At 40.2% G+C, this 22,639-nt stretch overlaps 1 protein-coding gene across 3 annotated transcripts; it reads left to right on the forward strand.

Annotated features, from left to right (window-relative positions):
• The first annotated feature begins 657 nt into the window (after nt 1–657).
• Nucleotides 658–21,828, forward strand: MS4A7 (membrane spanning 4-domains A7). 3 transcript variants are annotated; one of them, XM_034646380.1, is made up of 7 exons: nt 658–793; nt 7,680–7,839; nt 10,361–10,495; nt 12,011–12,067; nt 13,791–13,997; nt 17,118–17,219; nt 21,758–21,828. In XM_034646380.1, exons 2-7 carry the CDS (start codon nt 7,693–7,695, stop codon nt 21,773–21,775), a joined length of 666 nt encoding a protein of 221 aa, XP_034502271.1. In that variant the 5' UTR covers nt 658–793; nt 7,680–7,692; the 3' UTR covers nt 21,776–21,828. The 3 variants fall into 3 exon arrangements, with proteins under 3 accessions (XP_034502271.1, XP_034502270.1, XP_034502272.1); XM_034646379.1 differs by lacking the exon at nt 21,758–21,828 and adding an exon at nt 18,246–20,055; XM_034646381.1 differs by lacking the exons at nt 10,361–10,495; nt 21,758–21,828 and adding an exon at nt 18,246–20,055.
• Nucleotides 21,829–22,639: the final 811 nt, after the last annotated feature.

The following is a 22,639-nucleotide window of genomic DNA, read 5'->3' on the forward strand; positions in this document are numbered from 1 at the left end:
GGAATGTTAAAGTGGCAACAATGTCCCCTCAATACTCCGCACTTACCAGCATGTGAGCTTGTATGAGGCCTAGATGGCTCTGCTTCAGGCCCCCAGCCATTGCATCCTTCCCAAGATGTGCCTGGGTTTGCCCGAGCACTAAATTATAAGGGAGATATGAAGCCAGAGGCAGAGAAGAAAGAGGCACCCAAAGAAGTGACAGTTGGGCAGCAAGTCCCCATAGGTTGCTTTCAGTTTGCCAAGAACCTGGGAGATGGGAAAATAAATAAATTCTCCGAAATCCAAAACGAACATCATTGTTATCACTATTAACTGAGTACCTGATTTTTGTAAGCTCTTTGCATCCTTTCTCTTTAGTCCTCCCAACAGCCAACAGTGGAATCATTATTATCCATCCCTATTTAGTAGACAGAAAACTCAGGCTAAGATAAACTAGTTGACTTACCTATACGAATGGGGGAAATGAATTCTAACTCGGACCATGCAAGTTACCAGTGTTCACAAGCTATTTATTCTTATGTGTTACTTGTATTTTGTGTCCATTTCCAGTGCTTGAAATTTAGAAAGAGAAAGCAGAGGTACTTTTCATGCATTGACAGTAAGTACAACGAAGCTCATATCTTGTGTAATCATAACTTCTGCTCTGAGAAAGGGGCAGGAAGTCTCAGAGGCTGGAGAGCAGAGGAGCAAGATCATTCTGGCAGGAACAGCCAGTAGGAAGTTCTGGCTGAGAGTTCCCTAGCAGAGAGCTAGCCCACCAGCCATCACTTACAGGACTGGGCTACAAGAACAGGTGGGTACCTTGGTTCAGATCCTGAATTTTGTGGGGAGATGACTGTCCTTGGAATAGAGAGCCAGGAATCAGATTCTTATTCTGTCTTCTGAGTACCTGCATAACTGGTGAGTTAATTCCCTGCTCTGATCATTAGTTTACCACTTTCCAAACGAAAGAATTAGGTGAAACAATCCTTAGGTTTCCTTCAAGACTTGAGGTGACGATTTTCTACAATTCTCTGCATTTATTGGTATGTCACTCAGTCTTACACAGAATGTACTCTCAGAAAATACTGCACTATTAGACTGGATCCTGCATTAGGACCCCAAGGTTCCACTCTATTTCTGTCATAGATAAAACTGCTGCATGCAAAGCAGTTCTCTTCTAAGCTATGATTTGTCTCCAAAGTGGGGGTTTAAGAACTGTCTGGAAAGGTTGTGGGCCGCCCCAAGTTTGCCTCCATTTGATGAATGTGGAGGGACCAAGAATCCCTCTAAGACTGTGGAGTCTGGGGATGATGGCATCCGTCTAGAGACCTCCTGCGAAACCATAAAGAATGTTGTCTCTATATAACCCTAAAAGGTAGCAATACATGTATCATAGCCTTAAACTCCATAAATCCACTTCTGAAATGTTACTCTAAGGAGATAATTGAATAGGTGAGGCACAACAGAGTGCAAAGATGTTCACCACAGCGTTGTTCATAATGGTAAAGAGAGACAGAGAGAGGGAGGAAGAGAAAGAAACGATCTAAATAACCTTCACTGATTAAATGAATCTTGAAACATCTATTCATTTGGATACACTGGCTTTTCCACTGTGGTAAAATATATATAACACAAGATTTAGCATCTTAACCATTTTTAAGTGTATCATTCAGTGGTATTTAGTACATCCTTATTCTTGTGCAACCATCCCCACAACTGAACTCCAGAACTTTTTCATCTTCCCAGACTGAAACTCCATGCCCATTAAGCACTAACTCCACATTTCCCTCCCCTCCCAGCCATGGTACCCATCATTCTACTTTCTGTCTTGACGAACTTCAGTACTCTGTCTGTCTCCCAGAAGTGCCATTGTACAATACTTGTCCTTCTATGACTGGCTTATTTCACTTAGCATTTTGTCTTCAAGGTTCATCCACACTGTATCATGTGTCAGAATGTTCCATTCGGCTTTTAAATTTAGGATTTTTATTACTTACATTCCTTAGTGTCAGAGATGTCCACAGAATAATGCTGAGGGCAAAAAGATTTCTAACAGACCTGAATAGAATGATTCTGTTTATGTAGAACGATGAATGTGTGTAAACACATAAAAAGAAAGAGGGAGAAAATGCAAGAATGCAAAGGTTATGTATGAAACGCTAGTTATCGTGTAGAAGTCGGGATTTAAGGAATTCCGTTTTCTTCTTCAAAATGTATTTCCTTTTTCATTATATTTGCTAGGTTATATACTTTTTTAAACAGAACAATTAAAAATAATTAAAGAAAATAAATGTACACGGCATCCAGAGTATGGTAAGTGTACCAAGGAGGCTTCCAGGTCCTAGTGTCAGGACTAGAATCAAGTATATCCTGTAGTCCTTGGGTATGAGGACCGAAAAATATAGGAAGGAATCCTATAGAAATCCTATAGGAAAGGATCCAGAACTAGAGACTTTTGTTTTTAAATCCTTAAATTGGGATTTTATTTTTTTAAGTTTTATTGTGGTAACAACACTTAACATGAGATCTACTCTCTAACAAATTTTTAAATGTGCAATACAGTAGGTCTACCTATAGGCCCAACGCTGTGCAGTAGATCTCTAGAAGTTACCCGACACAACTGAAATTTTATACACATCGTATTGCAACTCCCTATTTCTTCCTCGCCCAGTGCCTGGCAACCACCGTTCTAGTCTTTGCCTCTGTGAATCTATTTTAGATACCTCGTATAAGTTCTGTCACTCAGTATCTGTCCTTCTGTGACCAGCTTGTTGACCAGCACAGTGTCCTCATAGTCAGCCTTACAAAGGAGGAAATCCTGCACTTTGTGACAATGTGGATGAACCCCAAAAGACTGGGGATTAAGACTAGAAAGAGGAAGGAATCTACTTAGCACATTTGGGCTGGTAAAACACAGGAGCTCAGCAGAAGCCAATTTACTTTTACCAGGAATATGGGAACAAATGTCCAAGGTCAGAAATGCTCCTATGGCTAGTATCCAAAATCTATAAAGAACTTATCAAACTCAACACCCAAAGAACAAATAACTCAATCAAGAAATGGGCAGAAGACATGAACAGACATTTCTCCAAAGAAGACATACAAATGGCCAACAGACACGTGAAAAAATACTCAACACCACTTGGCTTCAGGGAAATACAAATCAAAACCACAATGAAACACCACCTCATCAGTCAGAATGGCTAAAATTAACAAGTCAGGAAATGACAGATGTTGGCAAGGATGCAGAGAAAGGAGAACCCTTCTACACTGTTGGTGGGAAAGCAAGCTGGTACAGCTACTCTGGAAAACAGTATGGAGGTTCCTAAAAAAGTTGAAAATAGAGCTACCTTATGACCCAGCAATTGCACTACTGGGTATTTACCCCAAAGATACAAATGTAGTGATCTGAAGGTGCACCTGCACCCCAGTGTTTACAGCAGCAATGTCCACAATAGCCAAACTATGGAAACAGCCCAGATGTCCATCAATAGATGAATGGATAAAGAAGATGTAATATATATATATATATATATATATATATATATACACACACGATATATATATATATATATATATATATGAATATTACACATACATCAAAAATTGAAATCTTGTCATTCGCAACGATGTGGGTGGAACTGGAGGGTATTATGTTAAGCAAAATAAGTCAATCAGAGAAAGAAAATTATCGTATGATCTCACTGATATGTTGAATAAGAAAACAAAACAAAGGACCATAGGGAAAGAGAGGAAAAAAATAAAACAAGACGAAACCAGAGAGGGAAACAAACCATGAGAGACTCTTAATCACAGGAAACAAACAGGATTGCTGGAGGGGAGGGGGTGGAGGGATGGGGTAACTGCGTGATGGACATTAAGGGGGGCATGTGATATAATGAGCACTAAGTATTATATAAGACTGATGAATCACAGGCTGTACCTCTGAAACCAAGAACACATTATACACTAATTAATTAATTAAAAAAAAAAAGAAATACTCCTGTGAGTGAAGGCAGAGCTGGAGAGTAGTAGCCAATGGACTTCGGCTATGAGGGAGGGAAGACAGAAGGGCTGAGGATTGTGCGTGGCTAGATGGGCAGGCCCATACCTACCAGGGATATAGAAGAGCCCAGGCATTACATTGCCTGGGTTCAGATCTTGCTCCATTATATGCTATATATACAATCTTATGCAAACCATTTACCCTTTCTAAGCCTCGTTTTCTTTTCTTTAATTAAAATTCCAGTTAACATTCAGTGTAACATTATGTTCAGGTGTATAATTTAGTGATTCAACACCTCCATACAACACCGGGTGCCCCTCACAAATGCCCTCCTTAATCCCCATCACCTGTTAAACCCACCTCCCCCCACCTCCCCTCTGGTAACCATGAATTTATTCTCTATAGTCAAGAGTCTGTTTCTTGGTTTTCCTCTCTCTTTTCCCCATGTTTGTTTGTTTTGTTTCTTAAATTCCACATATGAGTGAGATCGTATGGTATTTGTCTTTCTCTTACTGACTTATTTCGCTTAGCATAATACTTTCTAGATCTATCCACGTTGTTGTGAATGGCAAGATTTCATTCTTTTTGATAACTGAGTAATATTCCATTGCATAACATGTCTGCGTGTGTGCATGTGTGTGTGTGTACCACACCTTTTTTATCCATTCATCAGTTGATGGACATTTGGACTTTTTCCATAATTTGGCTATTGAAGATAATGCTGCTATAAACATTGGGATGCATGTATCCCTTTGAATTAGTATTTTTGTATCCTTTGTCTTTTTTCCATTGGATATTCTTTCCTGCTTTGCTGAAGATTAGTTGACCCTATAGTTGTGGGTTCATTTCTGGGTTTTCTATTCTGTTCTATTGATCTATGTGTCTATTTTTGTGCCCAGTACCATAATGTCTTGATCATTATAGCTTTGTAATATAACTTGAAGTCCAGAATTGTGATGCCTCCAGCTTTGCTTTTCTTTTTCAAGATTGCTTTGGCTATCTGGGGTATTTTGTGGTTCCATATAAATTTTAGGATTGTTTGTTCTAGCTCTGTGAAAGATGCTGTTGGTATTTTGTAGGGATTGCCGTCAATGTGTAAACTGCTTTGGGTAATATAGACATTTTAACAATATTTGTTCTTCCAATTCACGAGCATGGGCTGTGTTTCCATTTCTTTGTGTCATCTTCAATTTCTTTCATCAGTGTTTCATAGTTTTCAGAGTACAGATCTTTTACCTCTTTGGTTAGGTTTATTCCTAGGTATCTTATGGGTTTTGGTGCAATTATAAATGGGGCAGATTCCTTGATTTCTCTTTCTGCTGCTTCATTATTGGCATATAGAAATGCAACAAATTTCTGTACATTGATTTTGTATCCTGCAACTTTACTGAATTTATTTATCAGTTCTATCAATTTTTTGGTGGAGTCTTTCAGGTTTTCTATATATAGTATCATGTCATCTGCGAATAGTGAAAGTTAGACTTCTTCCTTGCTGATTTGGATGCCTTTTATTTCTTTTTGTTGTCTGATTGCTGTGCCAGGGACTTCTAGTACTATGTTAAATAACAGTGGTCAGAACAGACATTCCTGTCTTCTTCCTGACCACAGAGGAAAATCTAAGCCTTATTTTCTTATCTGTAGAATTCAAGTAACAATAGCACCTATCTCTGAGAGTTGCTGTGTAGACTAAAAGAGACTCTACACAAAGCTCTTACCAGAGTGCCAGACTCACAGTGGGTGCTGAGTAAATGTTAGCAATTATTATCATTTTATCAGGAATTACTGTTTAATTTTGAAACCCAGAATCTTTCCAAACCTGATGATTTTTCTACTGCTCTGGTTTTAAAGATGTGCTAGAATGCTCACCCATGGCCTCTTTGCCCCGGCTGTACTGCAAAGGATTCAGTGTCAACACTGATCGCCTCCTTGTTTATGTTACCTTAACCATACTTCCGTTCAGATTCCAAAATCCCAAAAAAAGAAAATTAACTCCTTAGACAAGGAGAACGATATTTTTAAAAACTTTTCAAAGGCGTTTGATACCCAGAGAGCATGAGAAACGACCAGGGCATGGATCTAGGAGTAGAAATGGGGTAGAAGTCACCAATGTTTTATTGAGTATGGAGCACCTGATAAAGATCACAGGGACACAACAAAAGGCACTCATCTAAATCACCTCATTCAAATCCTCACAAGAGTCCTTCATGATAGCATTGTTATCCCTGTTTTATATTTAATGAAACAGGATAAAAGAGGGGAAATAACCTGCCTGTGGCCAGCTAATAAATATCTGAGCTGGAATTCCGATGGGTTTTAGACATAACTGATATGTCCTGAGAGTATATCATGTGCACTTGCTCTATGTTGAAACCATTACATGCATCATCTCATCTCTCCCTCACTATGAACCTATGAAGTGGCTAAAACAACCTGCTTATGGTAAGTTTAGAAATAACTGGTGGGTGTAGAATATAAGCATAGGACTGGGCTCCAAGGCTTATGCTCAGATATGCAAAATGATGCTGAGGCATTGACTTCCAGCTCACCGTCCTTTCCCATCTCCCTCACTACTAATGAGATTGGAGATGCCAGTTGCAATCTTTATATGTTATGCACTCCCTCCAAGAGAACTTAGACATTGAGGAGAAGGATCAGGGAACAGAATGGTGGCACCATCAGATTATCACAAGCTTTTATCCAATCTATGGCCTTCAAGGGGGAGAATGTTGTGCTGAGAACAGATCCAGGGAGCATCCTAGTGGCTGGACTCTGCTGCTCATTCCACAGAGGCTCAGCAGCACTGCTGAGCTGGTGGGCAGCAGACGACATGCGCCTTGAGTCTACACTGGAACTGCCAATGTTAGGAAAGAAGAGAAGATGAGGAGAATTAATGTGGTGTTGAGGAAACTATCACAAGCTTCTGAGCCAGGCTGACTTGGTTCAGACTGTTATGGAAATACAGGATAATAATAATGATATTTGCTACCAGGTATTAAACACTCTCAATGTGTCAGGCTAAGCACTTTGTGTATTTCATATAATGAAAATCACTTGAACTTATTAGTCCTGAGTTTCTAATGCATAAAGTGGACTTAATAACACCTAATCTGTTATAAAGATTAGAGCTACTATAGCCTAGTGCCTGGAATTTAGCAGAGTTAAATAAATATTCGTATTAACAATCATTGAGCTACTATGGGCAAGAGGGTCATTCCTTGTGGGACAGGAGCTATACAAGAGATGTGGGCTAGGATTAATCAACATCTGAGTGGAAAGAAAACAAGACTATGATGGAACACTGAGCAGTATGGGTGCAGCACAGAAGTACAAAATCAGGACCTGTGGCGTGGAAATGCAGCACAGCTAAAGCACAGATACGTGGGCAGGACAGGGAGGCTGGAAGCAGTGCTGGTTGGAAGGACAATGAGGTGGATACGCTCAAGGCTGCAAGGCAAGTTCTATATGAATTGTTTACCTCTCCACTGTGGGACTCCTCAAAATGTTTATAGTTTTCTCCCCATGATATGCTTCCTGTCCACAATGGATGGACTGTGCCAAGCATGCTGGCATTCCAACACTTCCACTGCTCCCCACATTCAGTTGTCCCCTTGGACAATGGAGAAAAATCTTAAATGGTTTCACATCTTCAGGTTGAACCTCGGGTCCTAACTGAGTTCACTGCCTCTTCTAGCATCGTCAGCATCATGCTATCACAGCCCAAGACCAAGGGAGACTTTGAATCCTTTACTCCAAATGACATTATCGTCCTCAAAAGGGAAAAACCTAAACACAGTGACCAAAAGGAAGATAACCCAGAGAATAGTCTGCAGGAAGAAGCTACAGTCCTTGGAGTAAGTTGATGTCATTGTAAGGCGAACACGGGGGAGAATGTGGTGAATGCCTTCAGACTACAGATCTACAGTGGATCTGGGACAGTCTTTCATTTTTTTTTTCCATCTGACTCCAGGTTAATTGGGACATGAAATGGGGCTTTATGGGAAGACTCTATCCAACTCAGGCCTTTCTGTAAACTAAAACCACTAGGTCTCTACTTGAAACCTATATAAGAAAGTCTCTCGCAATTTGTCTCTAATATAGTAGATTTTGGATTTAACCATATGATTTTACTCAATAGGATTAAATTAGATCTTTCTGTTTTGAGCTCATTTCTTAACCATTTTGAGATGAGACAGTTTGGACTAACCTCACTATAGATTTTCCCCCTGTTCGCCTAACTATAAGACATCCACATGTCCCCGGTTCATCATCCTTCATATCCAGGACTTTAATTCCTACCTGCTCTGAATATCCCCTTTTAAGACCTGACTCCTATTCATTTTCAGCTTCGGAAACCTGCCTAGTTGTGGCCTCTGGAAGTTAGGGTCAGTTAACAGCGTAATCCTCTTCATTCCCCAATTTGTTTCTCAAAGGCCTCCTCATCTATTGTGCAAACAGAAACCTAGCTCCCAAGGGCACTGTTTCCACCGCGACCCTCACTTCTGGGCCTGGAAGTGAAGGCAGTCTCTTCTTTGCTTCTCACGGACACTTCTAGATCAATCTTCTCCTCTCAATCTCTAAAAGCTCCTACTTTAGTATCTCATCATCCAACTAAGTAATTCACTCCCACTTAAAAAAAAAAAAAAACAACTTAATGACCCTTTTTATGTATTATTTGAAAAATCTTAATTCAGTCTTCTACCCCCAAAAAAGATATTTTTAAAAAGTTATCTATATTATGAGCACGGGAAAAAATTAATTATCTCAAGCAATTTAATTAGTCATGAACTTCAAAAGGTTCTATTAGGTAACTCTAGTATTAGGAATAATTGAGAACTGATAGGAGAATTAAAATTTCAGAAGACAGAGTTTAGTTTAAAAATGTAAAAATAATCAATGTTTTAGAAAGTAACATTAATAACATACTGGCAAATCTGAAAAGTGATCATCCTTAGAAAAATCATTTGATGAACATGTTGCTTGAAAATAAAACCAATTGTTTGTCATTCTGCTATCATTTACCAATACTCACTCCTTAATTTACTTCTTCCAAACAACAGGTTCCGGGCAGACTTGCCCTGCTCCCTACAATCTAGCCTACATGTGGCCTAGAATCACAAACACTTTTCACTGTGTCCCTCTGCAATCAAGAGATACTGTAAACATGTTTATTCATTCAGGCATTCAGCTGCCATTTTTGAGCACCTTCAACGTCTTGGCCATTATTTTACACACTTAGGATAATAGGCGGACTATACAGTTAAAAGAAAAAAAAGAAACTGAGACCTAGTCTCAAAGTCCTCCTGCTATACAGGAGGACTCCAGGTTATTGCCACTTTTTTTATTCTCCTGGGTAATTTGCCTTTTCCTTTTGAGATACTGTCCTCAATCACTGTCACTCCTTCCAGGAGAGGTCCTATCATAAGCCTTAACTGTTTCAATATTCATGTTTATGATTCCTCCAGTATCACATCCTCTCTTTCCTTGACCTCTTCTCCCCAGGTATCTTCCCCATCCTTCCTTAGGCAAACATTCCGTGAGTCATACCCTGGGCCTTATCAATACTAACAGCAATAAAGCCACCATTACCTACATTTCAAGCATCCCATACTCCACCAACTCTGATCTTTTTAGGGTGTAGAAAGTGTTCAATAAATATAGACATTATTATCACCAAAGTCATGAAAATAGTAATTATTATTAAAATCCAATGATGAATAAGATAAGATGGATTATGGGACTAGAGACTTTCTACTCTGTTTTATTTCAATTGAAATTGAATCCTATATTAACTCTTCCTTGGTAAGTTTGCTTTCTACATCCATCTAGCTGAACTAGCATCCAGAAAAAATTTCTCCATTTGCTTTTCCTAGAAAAAAAAATTTGTCAACTATCTTTTTCAAAATAAAGCTAAAATAACATTTGATCACTCCCTGATTTGCTAGTTTAATAATCCTATCAGAAAAGAAGAGGTTAGTTATACATGACTTTCTATTAGAGAATGCCTATTGGCTCCTTGTAACACCTTTTTTTTCCTTTTTATTTAATTTAATTTAATTTAATTTATTTATTTATTGTGAGAGAGAGAGAGATTGAGCACACATGAGCAGAGTGGATGGAGCAGGAGAGGGAGAGAGAGAATCTCAAGCAGGCTCCATGCCCAGCACAGGGCTTGATCTCACAACCCTGAGATCATGACCTGAGTTGAAATCAAGAGTCAGACACTTAACTGACTGAACCATCCAGGCGCTCCCTTTTTTCCTTTTTAATATGACAAATTATATCTGTACTCTTTATAAACACAATGTACATTCAAATAATCACTTTCATCTGTTCAAAGTGTGTTCCTAGAATTTTCCTTCTTGTCTTTTGTAGATTATCCAGATCCTGTGCTGCCTGTTGATTTCAAGTTTGGGGGCTCTTTTGGTTTCTGCTCCCTACTCTTCCCACTTCAAGCCAACAATTTCCACCATTTTGATGTCTGGGTACCCATTTGTAGGAGCTCTATGTGTGAGTAGAGTGGGGTGTCCACGAGCGGATATGCTTTTTAAATGCTAAGTAGGTGCTAAGTCACTCCATGACTCCCAAGAGGTAGGGAGAGAGGAGAAGGCAGTCAAGGCCTCCGACTTTCCCTCTATCATTGTCCCTTGTGATGTTTCTCCAATTCAGGAAAAGCAGCAGATGGGTTTAATCCCTCCTCCTGTGTCAGCATCCCAGGGAGTGGCTGGTTGGGGCAGGAGGCAAGAGGGTAATACAGTGGGCATACCAGGACAGCATTTCTTACCTGGCCTCACAGCCTACCTTTGGAAAAATGGAAGATTTTTCACATTCTTCTTTGGGCCTTTGATGAGGCCATTGGCTTTCCTCTAGATTAAGAATAATCCATCTGTCAGGTAGAGAGTGAAAAAATCAATTTTAAAATAGAATGAGCACCACTGGTAGATGCCACAGGTTTGCAGAGAATTAAACTGGAAATAGTAAAATTCATGGGAAGCGAGGGCACTTGTTATATGTTCAGAAGTAATCCTGAGAATTTGGAAAACTTTTTTGATGCCTTCCATCTAATCACTCAGGGAGAAGGGCCTAGTCAATCCTTTTCTTTGGAGATTGGAAAAGGATTAGGCGTGACTAGCCAGGGCCTAGTCACGCCTCCCACAAAGGGACACTTATTTTCCATGTAGTATCTTGTACAAAGAAGAAAAAAAGCATACATTCTGGGCAGATGAATTCTACGAAGGCACCACCATTGTATGGATATAGCCTTTGTGTGAACACAAACTATGCAGTGTTGCAAGGAAGCCCTGCTCCTGCCCCCAGAGCATAATTCGCCCTTATATCCCTATTTGATCAGTAGTTGTGACTCCCACATTCCCTTACGAAAAGTAGAAATAGGTCATGCTGGACCTTCTTTGTCGGTGACTACCCAATCCCTAAAAACCACAAGCTTAACCAATGTTTCAGCTTCTCAGAACATTCTCCCTCCACCAGCTGGATCCTTAATACCGCTGAGCTCAAATACTGACCTCTGGTGCTTCAGGATGAAAGACTCTTCACATATGTCCCTGTACTTCCCACCTTCCTCAGCCCCCTACACCAATACTTGAAGCTCACGTGTTTCGCTATCTTGTGCCATCAGAGCGCCTTTCATAAGTGCTTCTGTTGGCTATTCCTGCGTTCCTATCCCTTCAAGTCACTGGTCTTTCTCAGCTTCCTTTCTTCGCACCATGTAATTCAGCACTGCTCTCCTCCTTCCACATACACCTCCTCTCCAGGCCACCTCCCCTGACAGTGATTTTTGCTAACATAAATCCAGATCCTCTGTGCATCTGCCCATTCTTCAAAGTCAACGTAAGCATCCTGAGAGTGGAAATCAGGACTCTATCAAAATGGACCTACACCATTCCTACAGTGTTATCTCCCTAGAAGTTTTACATTACTGATTGATTGATTGATTGATTGATAGTAACATGGTGGCCCCATCTCCACAAGACAACTGAACTGATTATTTTTCTCTTTTCTGAGCAGTTTGCCATTACTGGATCCCTCTCGATTATTTCTGGGAAAAAATCAACTAAGCCTTTTGTAAGTATGAGAACTATCAAATCTCAGCTCATTGGAATAAAGGGAACTCAAGAGTTAATTACTCTAGTTCAAAGTTTCCATTCACAACTTAAGAAAATAGGGCTCTGAGCAGGAGAAAGAACCCAAGTTCTCACTGCTGGTCTCCCGGCAGAACCGGTATAAACACAAAATTCCTTGCCTTCTAGACCAGTGCTCTTCTCCTACACAGCGTACTCCGGGATCATATTCCAAGCTTGGAGGAGATTTACGTCACTTGCTTAAGCAGTAGAAATTTTTAAATATACCATGAAGTCTTTACAGTTTGTTTTCTTGGCCCTGAAGAGGGTAGATGGCCATCCCAGCTAGAACCTAGAGATCCTTTTTCTGGAAAAACCTGTCTCATAATGAATTAATTTCCCTAAGTGGCAAAGTCAGAGACACAGGTGTATGGGCTTAGATCCTGTGGTTAGCTCCTCCACCCTCTCAGAAACAAGGAATTATCAGACTGTAGCCACTTTCCTGGGGTGGGGTCTTTGATCCTCTCCATAGCAAACTTTTCCTTTCCCCTGCTACACACTCACGAAGACGACTTAGGGAAAAGCTACATCCTGCCTCAAGAAGATTCGGGGTGTAGTCAGCTATGGATGAGGGCACATAAGATGGTGTAGGAGGCTGGTATATGTTCCCAATACTTGAAGCTAGAATCTAAACCCCAGAACCAGTGGACAGAATTTTGAAATGTTCACCCCATTGGATGGAGTCAGAGCTCTGGGCTTGGAACCAGGAAATCTATACTCTGTCCCAGCTCTGTTGCTGACACATCTGTGTGCTTGAAAAAGTTCCTTCCTTCTCTGGCCTTCAGTTTTCTCATTTATAAAATGTGGAAGATAAACATGTGGATCTCATAGGTGGCTTCTCAAGTGTCCTGAACACCCTAAAAGGGAAAAACAATACTTCAGATGACACGGCATGACGTGGGCTCCACACATAGGACACAAGACAACATGTGGGCTCCATCGCCCACGTGGCAGCTCTGGGCAAAGGCACTGCCCATTCCATCTGCTCTCCCTTCGGTAACTCAGCACTTGAAGTCACACAGCTACCAGGTCTAGGGAGAAGGGGGCAGAGCAACCATCCTCCCAACCCACAGTAGCCTATAATGATGTTCAAGTAGAAAAGGGCATATGATGGGAACCTGGCACAGAATCTAGCACATCAGTGTCCTTGCATAGAAACCATATTCTGTGAGAACCCTTTACCCTGAAATATAGAATATGACCCAGGAGAAAGTGTGATGCATGTGGTTCTCAGGCCTGATCCACCTATAGGTAGATACCTTCCAGCTTCTCCAGTTTTCTCTTATATGGAAAGAAAAGACATAGATTGGTCTAGGAGGGACCAAAGGCCATATTCCAAAGGTATTGAGGAAATCAAGGAATATATTGGAAGTGGTTTGAGCAGTTTCACCTGTCTTCAGGGAGCCACGGAGCCAGCACCCCTATCCCGAAGGAGGAATTATTCATGCATTCTTGCACTCAACAAACATTTGTTAATATATCAGGTGATAAACTAGACAGTGAAGAGGGATACAGAGATGAATAAAATACAGTCTGTACTCCCAGAAGTATGCAGGTTAGGGGGGAAACAGACTTAGGGAAGCACCACTGTAGTGTAATGGATGGAGGGATAACAGTATCACACACTGCTTCTGCCATGAGCGCCCAACGCAGAATTTCTTTTTCAGGCCATGAGCAGCCTGACCTCAAGTGCAGTGAGTTCTCTCACTGCTGGAGCAGGCCTCTTCCTCCTTGCTGATGGCCTGGCAACCCTGAAGACTGCCTCTCGAGGGTGTGATTCAGAAAGGGAGTATCTAGCCACACTGCCTTATTCGATGTACTATTATTCGGAATATGAATTCAAGAACTGTCTCCTGACTAGTGTCAGTCTAACAGTAAGTAGCTTCAGACTCAGTATCCTGTCATGTGAAATCTCAGTTTCTCTCCTTTGCATAATTTCTGCTTTTTCAGCAGTCTGTATCCTGCTGATCTGAATGCCTGGAAGCAGACAGAAAAAAAAAATTGTGGTTGAAAGAGTCCTGTCAGCAGACTGCAAAATATAAGGGATGTACTGTGCCAAGTCAAAATAGGAAATCAAGAAGGGCTGTGGGTTCAAGATAGGTCTCTTCTGGCAAGAGAAATATGCAAAAATAAACTATTGAGATGACACCCAAAATAAAAAAGCTTCTGCACAGCAAAGGAAAATATCAACAAAAAGAAAAGGCAACCTACTAAATGGGAGAAGATATTTGCAAATGACATATCCTATAAGGGGTTAATACCCCAAATATATAAAAACTTACACAACTCAACACTGAAAAAACAAATAATCCAATTTAAAAATGGGCAGAAGACATGAATAGATATTTTCCCAAAGAAGACATACAGACGGCTGACAGACACATGAAAAGATGTTCAACATCACTAATCATCAGGGAAATGCAATTCAAAACTGCAATGAGATACACCCTCACACCTGTCAGAATGGCTAATATCAAAAAGACAAGAAACAAGTGTTGGTGAGGATGTGGAGAAAAGGGAACAACATGTGCTGTTGGTAGGAATGTGAATTGGTGCAGCCACTCTGGAAAAATTAAAAAAGAAATACCATACGATCCAGTAATTCCACTACTGGGTATTGACTCAAAGAAAACAAAAATGCTAGTTTGAAACGATATATTCACCCTTGTGTTTACTGCAGCATTATTTACAATAGCCAAGATATGGAAGCAACCTAAGAGTCCATCCACAGACGAATGGATAAAGAAGAGGTAGTCAGCAGTCTTTCCTACATAAAAAATATTCCATTCTCAATAGGTTTAGCTCTCAGGGTGCCCTCTTTGTTGAGCAGGCATTCCCCCCACCCTCAACGCAGGCAGAAGTATCCCTCTTCATTTGAATTTTATTTGATTTGGGATTAATGTAGCCACATTAAGTTAGCTATAGAACTTGGACTTTAAGCTCAAACACATAATTATTATACTTCAGCCCAGCAGGGCTGGCAGAGGGAGAAGGGGATGGAAGATGGCCCACCAATGGATTCCACTCCTAGAAGAAATGCCAACATCTCTGGACAGTATTTTCTTGCCAAAATTTCCCCCAAGCTGGATGGTCATCACCTGTTGATGGTAAAAATCTTGGCTTAGTCAATCCTCTATATATAGGCTCATAGTTTTAAAACCATACATTTTGGCCTTTTAAGGAGAAAAATTTCGTCCTTTATGACTCCTCTAGCAGGAGCCAGGGAGACAAATGTAATATCTCTTATTCCCTTGGCTCTGTCTCACGAATCCCAGAAAATGTGTGCAAGTTTCTGCCCATGTGACCCAGAGGTTGTCAAAAGCAACCCCTTTGATCCTGGAGCTTGAGGAAGTGCAAGGGCACAGAAATGCATCTGGTTAGAAATCAGTGCAAGGAAGCCCAGGAGACAACATAACCCTGGTGCAGGGCAGACATCAGGCAAAGCCGTGAGGGTGAGGGAGACATCCTCCCTGTCAGGACACTGAGGTTTTAACTCAATGGAAACTACTCTCAATACATCAAACTGTCTCCTACTTTCAGACAACCAGAGAACTTCCTGCAAAATCAGAGAAGTTGCAACAGGACCAACCCCAAACGCCCACTCTTTATTAACACAAACATAACCTGAGCAAAGTAACACAACATTTAAAATACATATCTGAGGTTGGAAGAAGGAAGAAAGGGAGGGTGGAAAGAAGGAAAAAAATCGAGGAAGAAAGATCCCTTATGTTCCAGGAGCTAAGAAGGATCCTGCAGCCAGGTAACCAAACAAGAGCTGGGACCAGAAAACCAGAGAGGTCTGGACGGGAACACAGGTGTTACAAGCTGAGATAATGGCATTTTAATGCCCATGACAAATCTGAAGTTCTTCAGGCCCACACTAAGTGCTCTGTGATATTGTTAGAAGCAGAGACTTAATATTTACCCTATTTATGAAAATAGGACAAGGAAATCTCTGCCCAACATCCCACGAAGGTTTAAGAAACTCTGCCATAAAGGTTTCTAGGATGAATTCATCTCACCAAGCCACGGGAAGGAATGGACTGTATCCAAATCCAAAATTACACATAAAACATAGGGACTTCAAATACAAGGATTAACTTTAAAACTTCCTGGGTCTGTGGAACTCCTGACGTTCTATCAGAATCAAATGTAAAACTTCCACTAGGGAGTCATCCATAAACCCAACCAATGGGTCTCGTGTATATTAAAAAATCCCCTCCACCCACCCATATACTAACATCATCTAAGAGTAAAAAAGTTTGAGAACCGTAAGAAAAAATAGGGAACAGCAGGAAATGCAACACATATGAAAGTTACTCAAGAATTGGAGGTTATATACCAATTTAGAAGAGTATAATGAAAATATATTTAAATGATTAAAGGCATAAAAAAGGAATTAAAACCAAAATTAAAGAACATGACAGTAGGAAAAAAGAACAAGTAGATTTGAAAAAGAACTAAACAGTATGATTAGAAATGCCAATTATAATCTTTGAAATTAAAAATTTAGTGTATCAGTTAAACAGTAGATTCAACATATCCAAAGAAATAAATAGTGAGATGAAATTTAAGGTCTGATTAAATCACACAGAGCACAACACATTACAATAGAAATCTGATAAATACAAGTGACAGGTTAACAGGGAGGACACAGTGAAGCGAAAAGGGTCAATACACATCTAACATGAGCTCCAGGAGGATAGCCAGGGAGAGAGGAAATATGCAAAAAGAAATAACCGGCCAAATTTCAGAATTAAAAAAAGACATGAGATTTCAGATGCTTGAAGCTATGAACAGAGACCGTTCCTGGATAAATAAAAACAAATCCACATTACAAACATCGTAACAGTAAAAATAACTAGAGATAAAGGAAGGGTTTACTTCCTTTATCTGCTGCTATGTATTTCCCTGCTTCTGTCCACTGCTAGAGCTCTCAGCCCCCAGTCTGCTCTCTCCAGTCAGGCACCAACCATCCCTGGCTTGATTCACAGGGGGTGCTGGTGGTGATGCTGGTCTTCACTGTGCTGGAGCTCTTACTGGCTGCATATGCCTCCATCCTTTGGTGGAAACAGGTGTACTCCAACAACCCTGGGGTGAGTACTCTGACATGTCACATGACACCTGCTGGGTCCCAACATTTGAGCTGTGATGATCCAGGTCGAGAAAGTGTCAGAAAGAGAAATCAGTTAGTGGTCATGAGATTTGTGTAGAAGGCGATTTTCATAGTGAGGAGAGAGTTCTATGAATGGGTTCCTTCATGATGACACTGGTATTTGAGATTATTAGTGGGTGCCTTCTGGCCAGCAAGCCAGTTAGAGACCTGCTTAATATGAAGTTAGAAATCACCTGCCCCGTGATGGCTGGGTTGTTCAGTTGGTTAAGCAGCTGCCTTTGGGTTAGGTCATGATCTCGGGGTCCTGGGATCAAACCCTGCATCGGGCTCCCTGCTCAGCAGGGAGTCTGCTTCTCCCTCTCCCTCTGCCCCTCCCGTGAGACCCCACCTGTGCTCTCTTTCTCTCTCTCAAATGAATACATAAAATATTTTTTTTAAAAAGATAAAGATAAAAAAAGTAAAGAAATCACCTGTCCCAAGCCCTTAAGAAAGAACTGTGGCTTGGATAAAATCACATGGAGAACGAGTGATACAGACTAACGGGCTGAGAATGAAAGCTTGATCTCCTCCCTCTTGTCATGGACACAGCCACCTCCCTCCCTAGAGTCTCCATGGCCCCATCCCCTTGCTAAATGTGATGGTATCTTACTAGGGCATCTCTGTTCTGTTTATGCTTTTCTGTGTTCTTCCTTACTCCCTCTTCGGGCATGACATTACAATTTAAAAATCCTTGCCTTTCCTCTAAGAGCCGTATTTTTTTTTAAAGGAAATTACTTAAAGGGACAGAATAATGATTCAATTATGGTCTTATTAGTAAATGGTAACATGATTAGCAGATTGAAGAATGAAATTTGTTTGAAATTAATACTGATACAATCATATATTTTGGTAAAGTTGGAAAGGCTACTACTGTACAACACATGGAGGGAATGCATTCTAAATATTGATCAAAGAAAGCCTCTAAAATCAGCGTTTAATAACCAGTGATACACTTTCTCTTTTCTAGAGTGCATTTTCCTTGCCAAGGTCAAATCCAACATGTCAAAAAGCTCTTTAAGGTCACGGGCAGAAGTAATGCCTCAGAAGAAAAAGGAGAAATCCAGGGCTCCTGGCAAAGTGTGATTAGACTTTCCTGAAATTTCAGCTACTTTATACACTGAAAGAAACTTGCAGAAAACAGCTTTTGTTTGGCACTTGCTCACTGTGTAATTTCATTGCTCTTGAAAATAATCTCACAAAAGCCCATGTGGGTAAACTGAACAGAAAGTGATTCGTCTACCCATGAATAAGGAGAGAAAATGTGCTCTCTTGTGCTAGTGTGAAGTGGCTGAGTCACGTGGCTCCGCAGGCTCCGCTTCTGTATTACTTTCACACTTACAATGCTTAAACATTAGGTATTAGGGACTGCAAGAACTTTTAAATTAAAAGTACTTTAGAAATATATGGCTCCATCTCTCCCAATTGAATGAAGTGAATTTCTGGTCAATTGAATGTGGCTCAATATTCTGTCTCATTTAATGATTTTATTCTTAAATATCTGGCTTCAAAGATCATAATTTATCATAATGCTCTTCCCCATCTAAGTTCTAGGCCAAATAAGAAATTAGCCATGTAGAAAGAATATCCACTTTATTACTGTACTGGAATAAACAACATGACCTATCCAATAGAGAGGGTCCCAATATTGTCCCCTGGGTCTAGGCCTTGGGTCCTATCCCAAGGGAAGGATGCAGCAGAAATGCAAACATATGTTTTCCAAATGACATGTACAAAAATGGTCATAGAGGTAATACACATAATTGCCTTCAAAAGGAAACTATCCAAATGACTATAAACAATAAAAGAGAGAAATAAAAATCGTGGTATATTCATACACTGGAGTACTAAACAGTAATGTAAGTGGGCAGACTATAATTACGTGCAGCCATATAGATAAGTCCCACACATAATGTTCAAGGAGAAAAGGGCCATGTATAAAAGAGTACATACTGTATGAGTCTATGTGTATAAACTTTAAACACAAGTTAAACTAGTAGATAGTGTTAGAAGCAGGACAGCTGTTACCCTTGGGGGGTAAGCATTTACTGAAAGGGAACCCAGAGGGTCTATGGGCTTGCAGAAACGTTCTTTCCTCGATCTGGTGCTGGTATCATACCTATATGACTTGTGTTCTCTTGCTTCTATGCTATAATTGAATAAAAATGTTTTTGAAGAAGTTACTTTTGACCCCTTGACCTGTCTGGTTATTAAGCCATCCCTCACTTCTCCATAGTCAATTTCCTTTGAAACATCATCTTCCAAAAACCTTGGAGTCATCTTCGGCTCTCCTACTTTTTTCACACACTGTATCTACTCCAGGCACATGGGCCTTCTGCTGTCACATATTCTTTCTTTAGAAGATTTACACTGGCAAGCCCTCTACCTGGAGTACTTTTTCTGCAATTACTTCCATTGCTTTCTTTCTCACTTCTCCAGGTTTTTCTTCAAATCTCTTTATTGCAGTGAAATTTCCCCCACCAACCAACGTAAAATTATGGGCCCCTCTCCCATTCACTTGCTTATTTCTTCCCCAAAGCACTTACTACTATCTGACATACTATGTATTTTCTTTGTTTATTAATTGTATGTCTACCCCCACTAGTCTGTAAGCAAGGACCCTCACTTACTAGTCTCCACTGAGGTTTTCAGCTCCTGCTTATGTTTTCACACGTGTGTGTGTGTGTGTGTGTGCGTATGTATTAGTATTTTATACTGGGGTGAAGGGCCTTGAGATTCCTCCTCATTCTGTAAGCCAAGCAATGCAATAAAATATTTAATCCAGGACCTATTTCTTATTAGTTTGTTTTTCTGTTAATAGGAAGGTTCTTCAGAATATCAGAAGAATTATATTTAGAATTATCTGGAAAAATATTTCAAATAATATTATCTGGACTAGATTCAGAATTCCCTGGAATACTATGAGGTGCAGTAAGAACAATGCATATTTCATTTGCAACTTCCCTCCACTCCCCCAGCCTGGTTGCCTTTCATAAATGGCATGGCCATCCACTCAATTTCTAAAGTCAGAAATTTGGGAGTCATTTTTTACTTCGTCTTCTGCCTCACTACCATATTCACTTTGGGAACCCAATTAAGCAAGAACCACTAGCAGAAAGGTTGAACAAATTTATGGCAAGAAAAGGAGTGAACAGTTTCAACCAAGTCCAAGCACACACTGCAGATATTGAACATATATACTAGAATTCTGTGTTCTCTCAATGTTTTAGAATAAAACTGCAAGTTCCCCAAAAAGCAACTCAAAATTAGTGGCTAAGCTGCACATACTCAGATCCTTATCACAAACTTTCTGTCCTTCCTCCCATCTTAACCAACAGGGGGTGAAAGATTCTCCCGGTTGGCCTGGTGTAAGCAGTCACGTTGAGAAAGCAAGGAACAGGGCATTCAGCTGGCAAAACTCAGGGCCCTGAGTCATATAAGCACAAGGAAATAAATTCTGTCAATACCTGACTGTGCTTGGAAGTGGGTTTTCCCCACTTGAGCCTCTAAATGAAAATACAGGCTGTCTGACACCTTGATTGTAGCCATCCCTGTGAGACCCCGAACAGAGGCATCCAATTAGGCCATACCTCAACTCCTGCTCAGTGAAAATCATAAGATAATAAATGTGTGTTGTTTTGAGCCACTAAATTTGCGGTAGTTAATAGGAAAAAAAAACAAACAAACCAATCGACTAAACTAAACAAACAAAAATACACATTAGATTGTTGCATGGAAAATGAAAGGGGGAAGGCCAAGCTCAAATTTTGGCTTCAACCCTTGCCAGCAGTAATGCTGGACCTCAGTTTCCCCTTCTTTAAAATGGATGTGATAGTATATGCAGAAGGAGGAATTTAGGAGTAAATATCTCATTTTATTTAAAGTAGCATTGGCACATGTTAAGTGTTACCTGTCAAATGCTAAGTGTGGTCTTCTGCAGGTGGAAAGCAAGAGGAATGCCATTTCCACCCAAAGAATATCACCCAGACTATAGCTGTCCCATAGAGATCCTGTCATTTCACCTCTCCATGGAATAGCCTAGTTCCTGCCTTCTGGTCTAAGTCTGCAGACTGATATTAGAGGACCCATCTTTAAGAAGCTTGAAAGTCAAGCAGGGGCAAAGGGCTGAGGCTGACAACTATAGCCTAGTTGGAATAATAAAATGAGATGCATTTTTGAAATAACCAAGGCAGATGAAATTTTGTCTCCTGCTTAATATCACTTACTCTTTCCTAAAAATCAGGTATTCTGCACAAAGACAGTTCTTTCCCATCATTTTAAAGGAAGAACCATATGCTATTAGTCAACCCAAACTTCCACCCAATTTCCAAAAATGTAAGTAAAAGGCAGTAAAATATCTATGTGTGAATAGTAAACTAAGACGTCAGGTTATAAAAGTGCTTAAAATACTGTAATTCCTTGATTGTCAAATAATCATAATGGTTGCTAACAACAGATGCTTTTTTTTTTTTTTTTTTGCAGTGCATGGCTGCAGTCTGAGTCAGTACCATCCCAGGTCACTTCCCCTTTACTGACACAGCATTCTTTCCAAAACTTCTCCATATGATTCTGATCATCTATCAATTCTGATTACAATTCAAATACAGACTTGTCTCACACTCTGTTTTGTTTAAAATGCTGCCTTGTACTTTGGGTACATAAATTAAAATTTACTTGAATAAATGTAAATTAGGAATGTGTACTCTCTCTGAAGTTTGGATGTGAGAATAAAGAGTCATTCTATCAGAAAAAAAAAATTAACAGAGAACACAGTCCACAATTATTTCTCTACATCAGTGGTCCTCAACCTGAAATGATTTTGCCCCCCACCCCCAAGGGACATTCGGCAATGTCTGGAGACAATTTGGGCTGTCACAACCGGGGATGTGGTAGTACCATCTAATGAGCAGAGGCCGGAGACACTGCCAAATACCCTACAATGCACAGAACAACTCCTTACAGCAAAGAATTAGCAGACCCCAGATGCCAGCAGGGCTGAGGCTGAGAAACCCTGCTAGCCATGGTTGCCGCAAACTAGGAAATACTCAAGACAGCATGGGTTCATATGATTTTCTGGATTTGTGAGACCACTAACCTTTGTGGTTTAATAGTTAAAATCATAATAAATACAGGATTATAAAGGATTAAATGTGGGAAGCAAAATTCCAAAAGGCGCTTTCTGTTCTTTTCATTGTACTTGTGTAGTTTAAATCAGGAAGGCTCTGAGCAGGATTAACTTTACTTGTCTTTCATGCTAAAATACGCTCTAATAAAGTAGCAACGACCTCTGGTCCTATACCTCCTTAAATATGGATTTTTACTCTATGAAGGAATAGGATTAAACAGCAAGCGAGACAATTCATC

This window comes from Ailuropoda melanoleuca, chromosome 16 (assembly GCF_002007445.2).
Source record: "Ailuropoda melanoleuca isolate Jingjing chromosome 16, ASM200744v2, whole genome shotgun sequence".
In the NCBI taxonomy this organism is placed as follows: domain Eukaryota; kingdom Metazoa; phylum Chordata; class Mammalia; order Carnivora; family Ursidae; genus Ailuropoda; species Ailuropoda melanoleuca.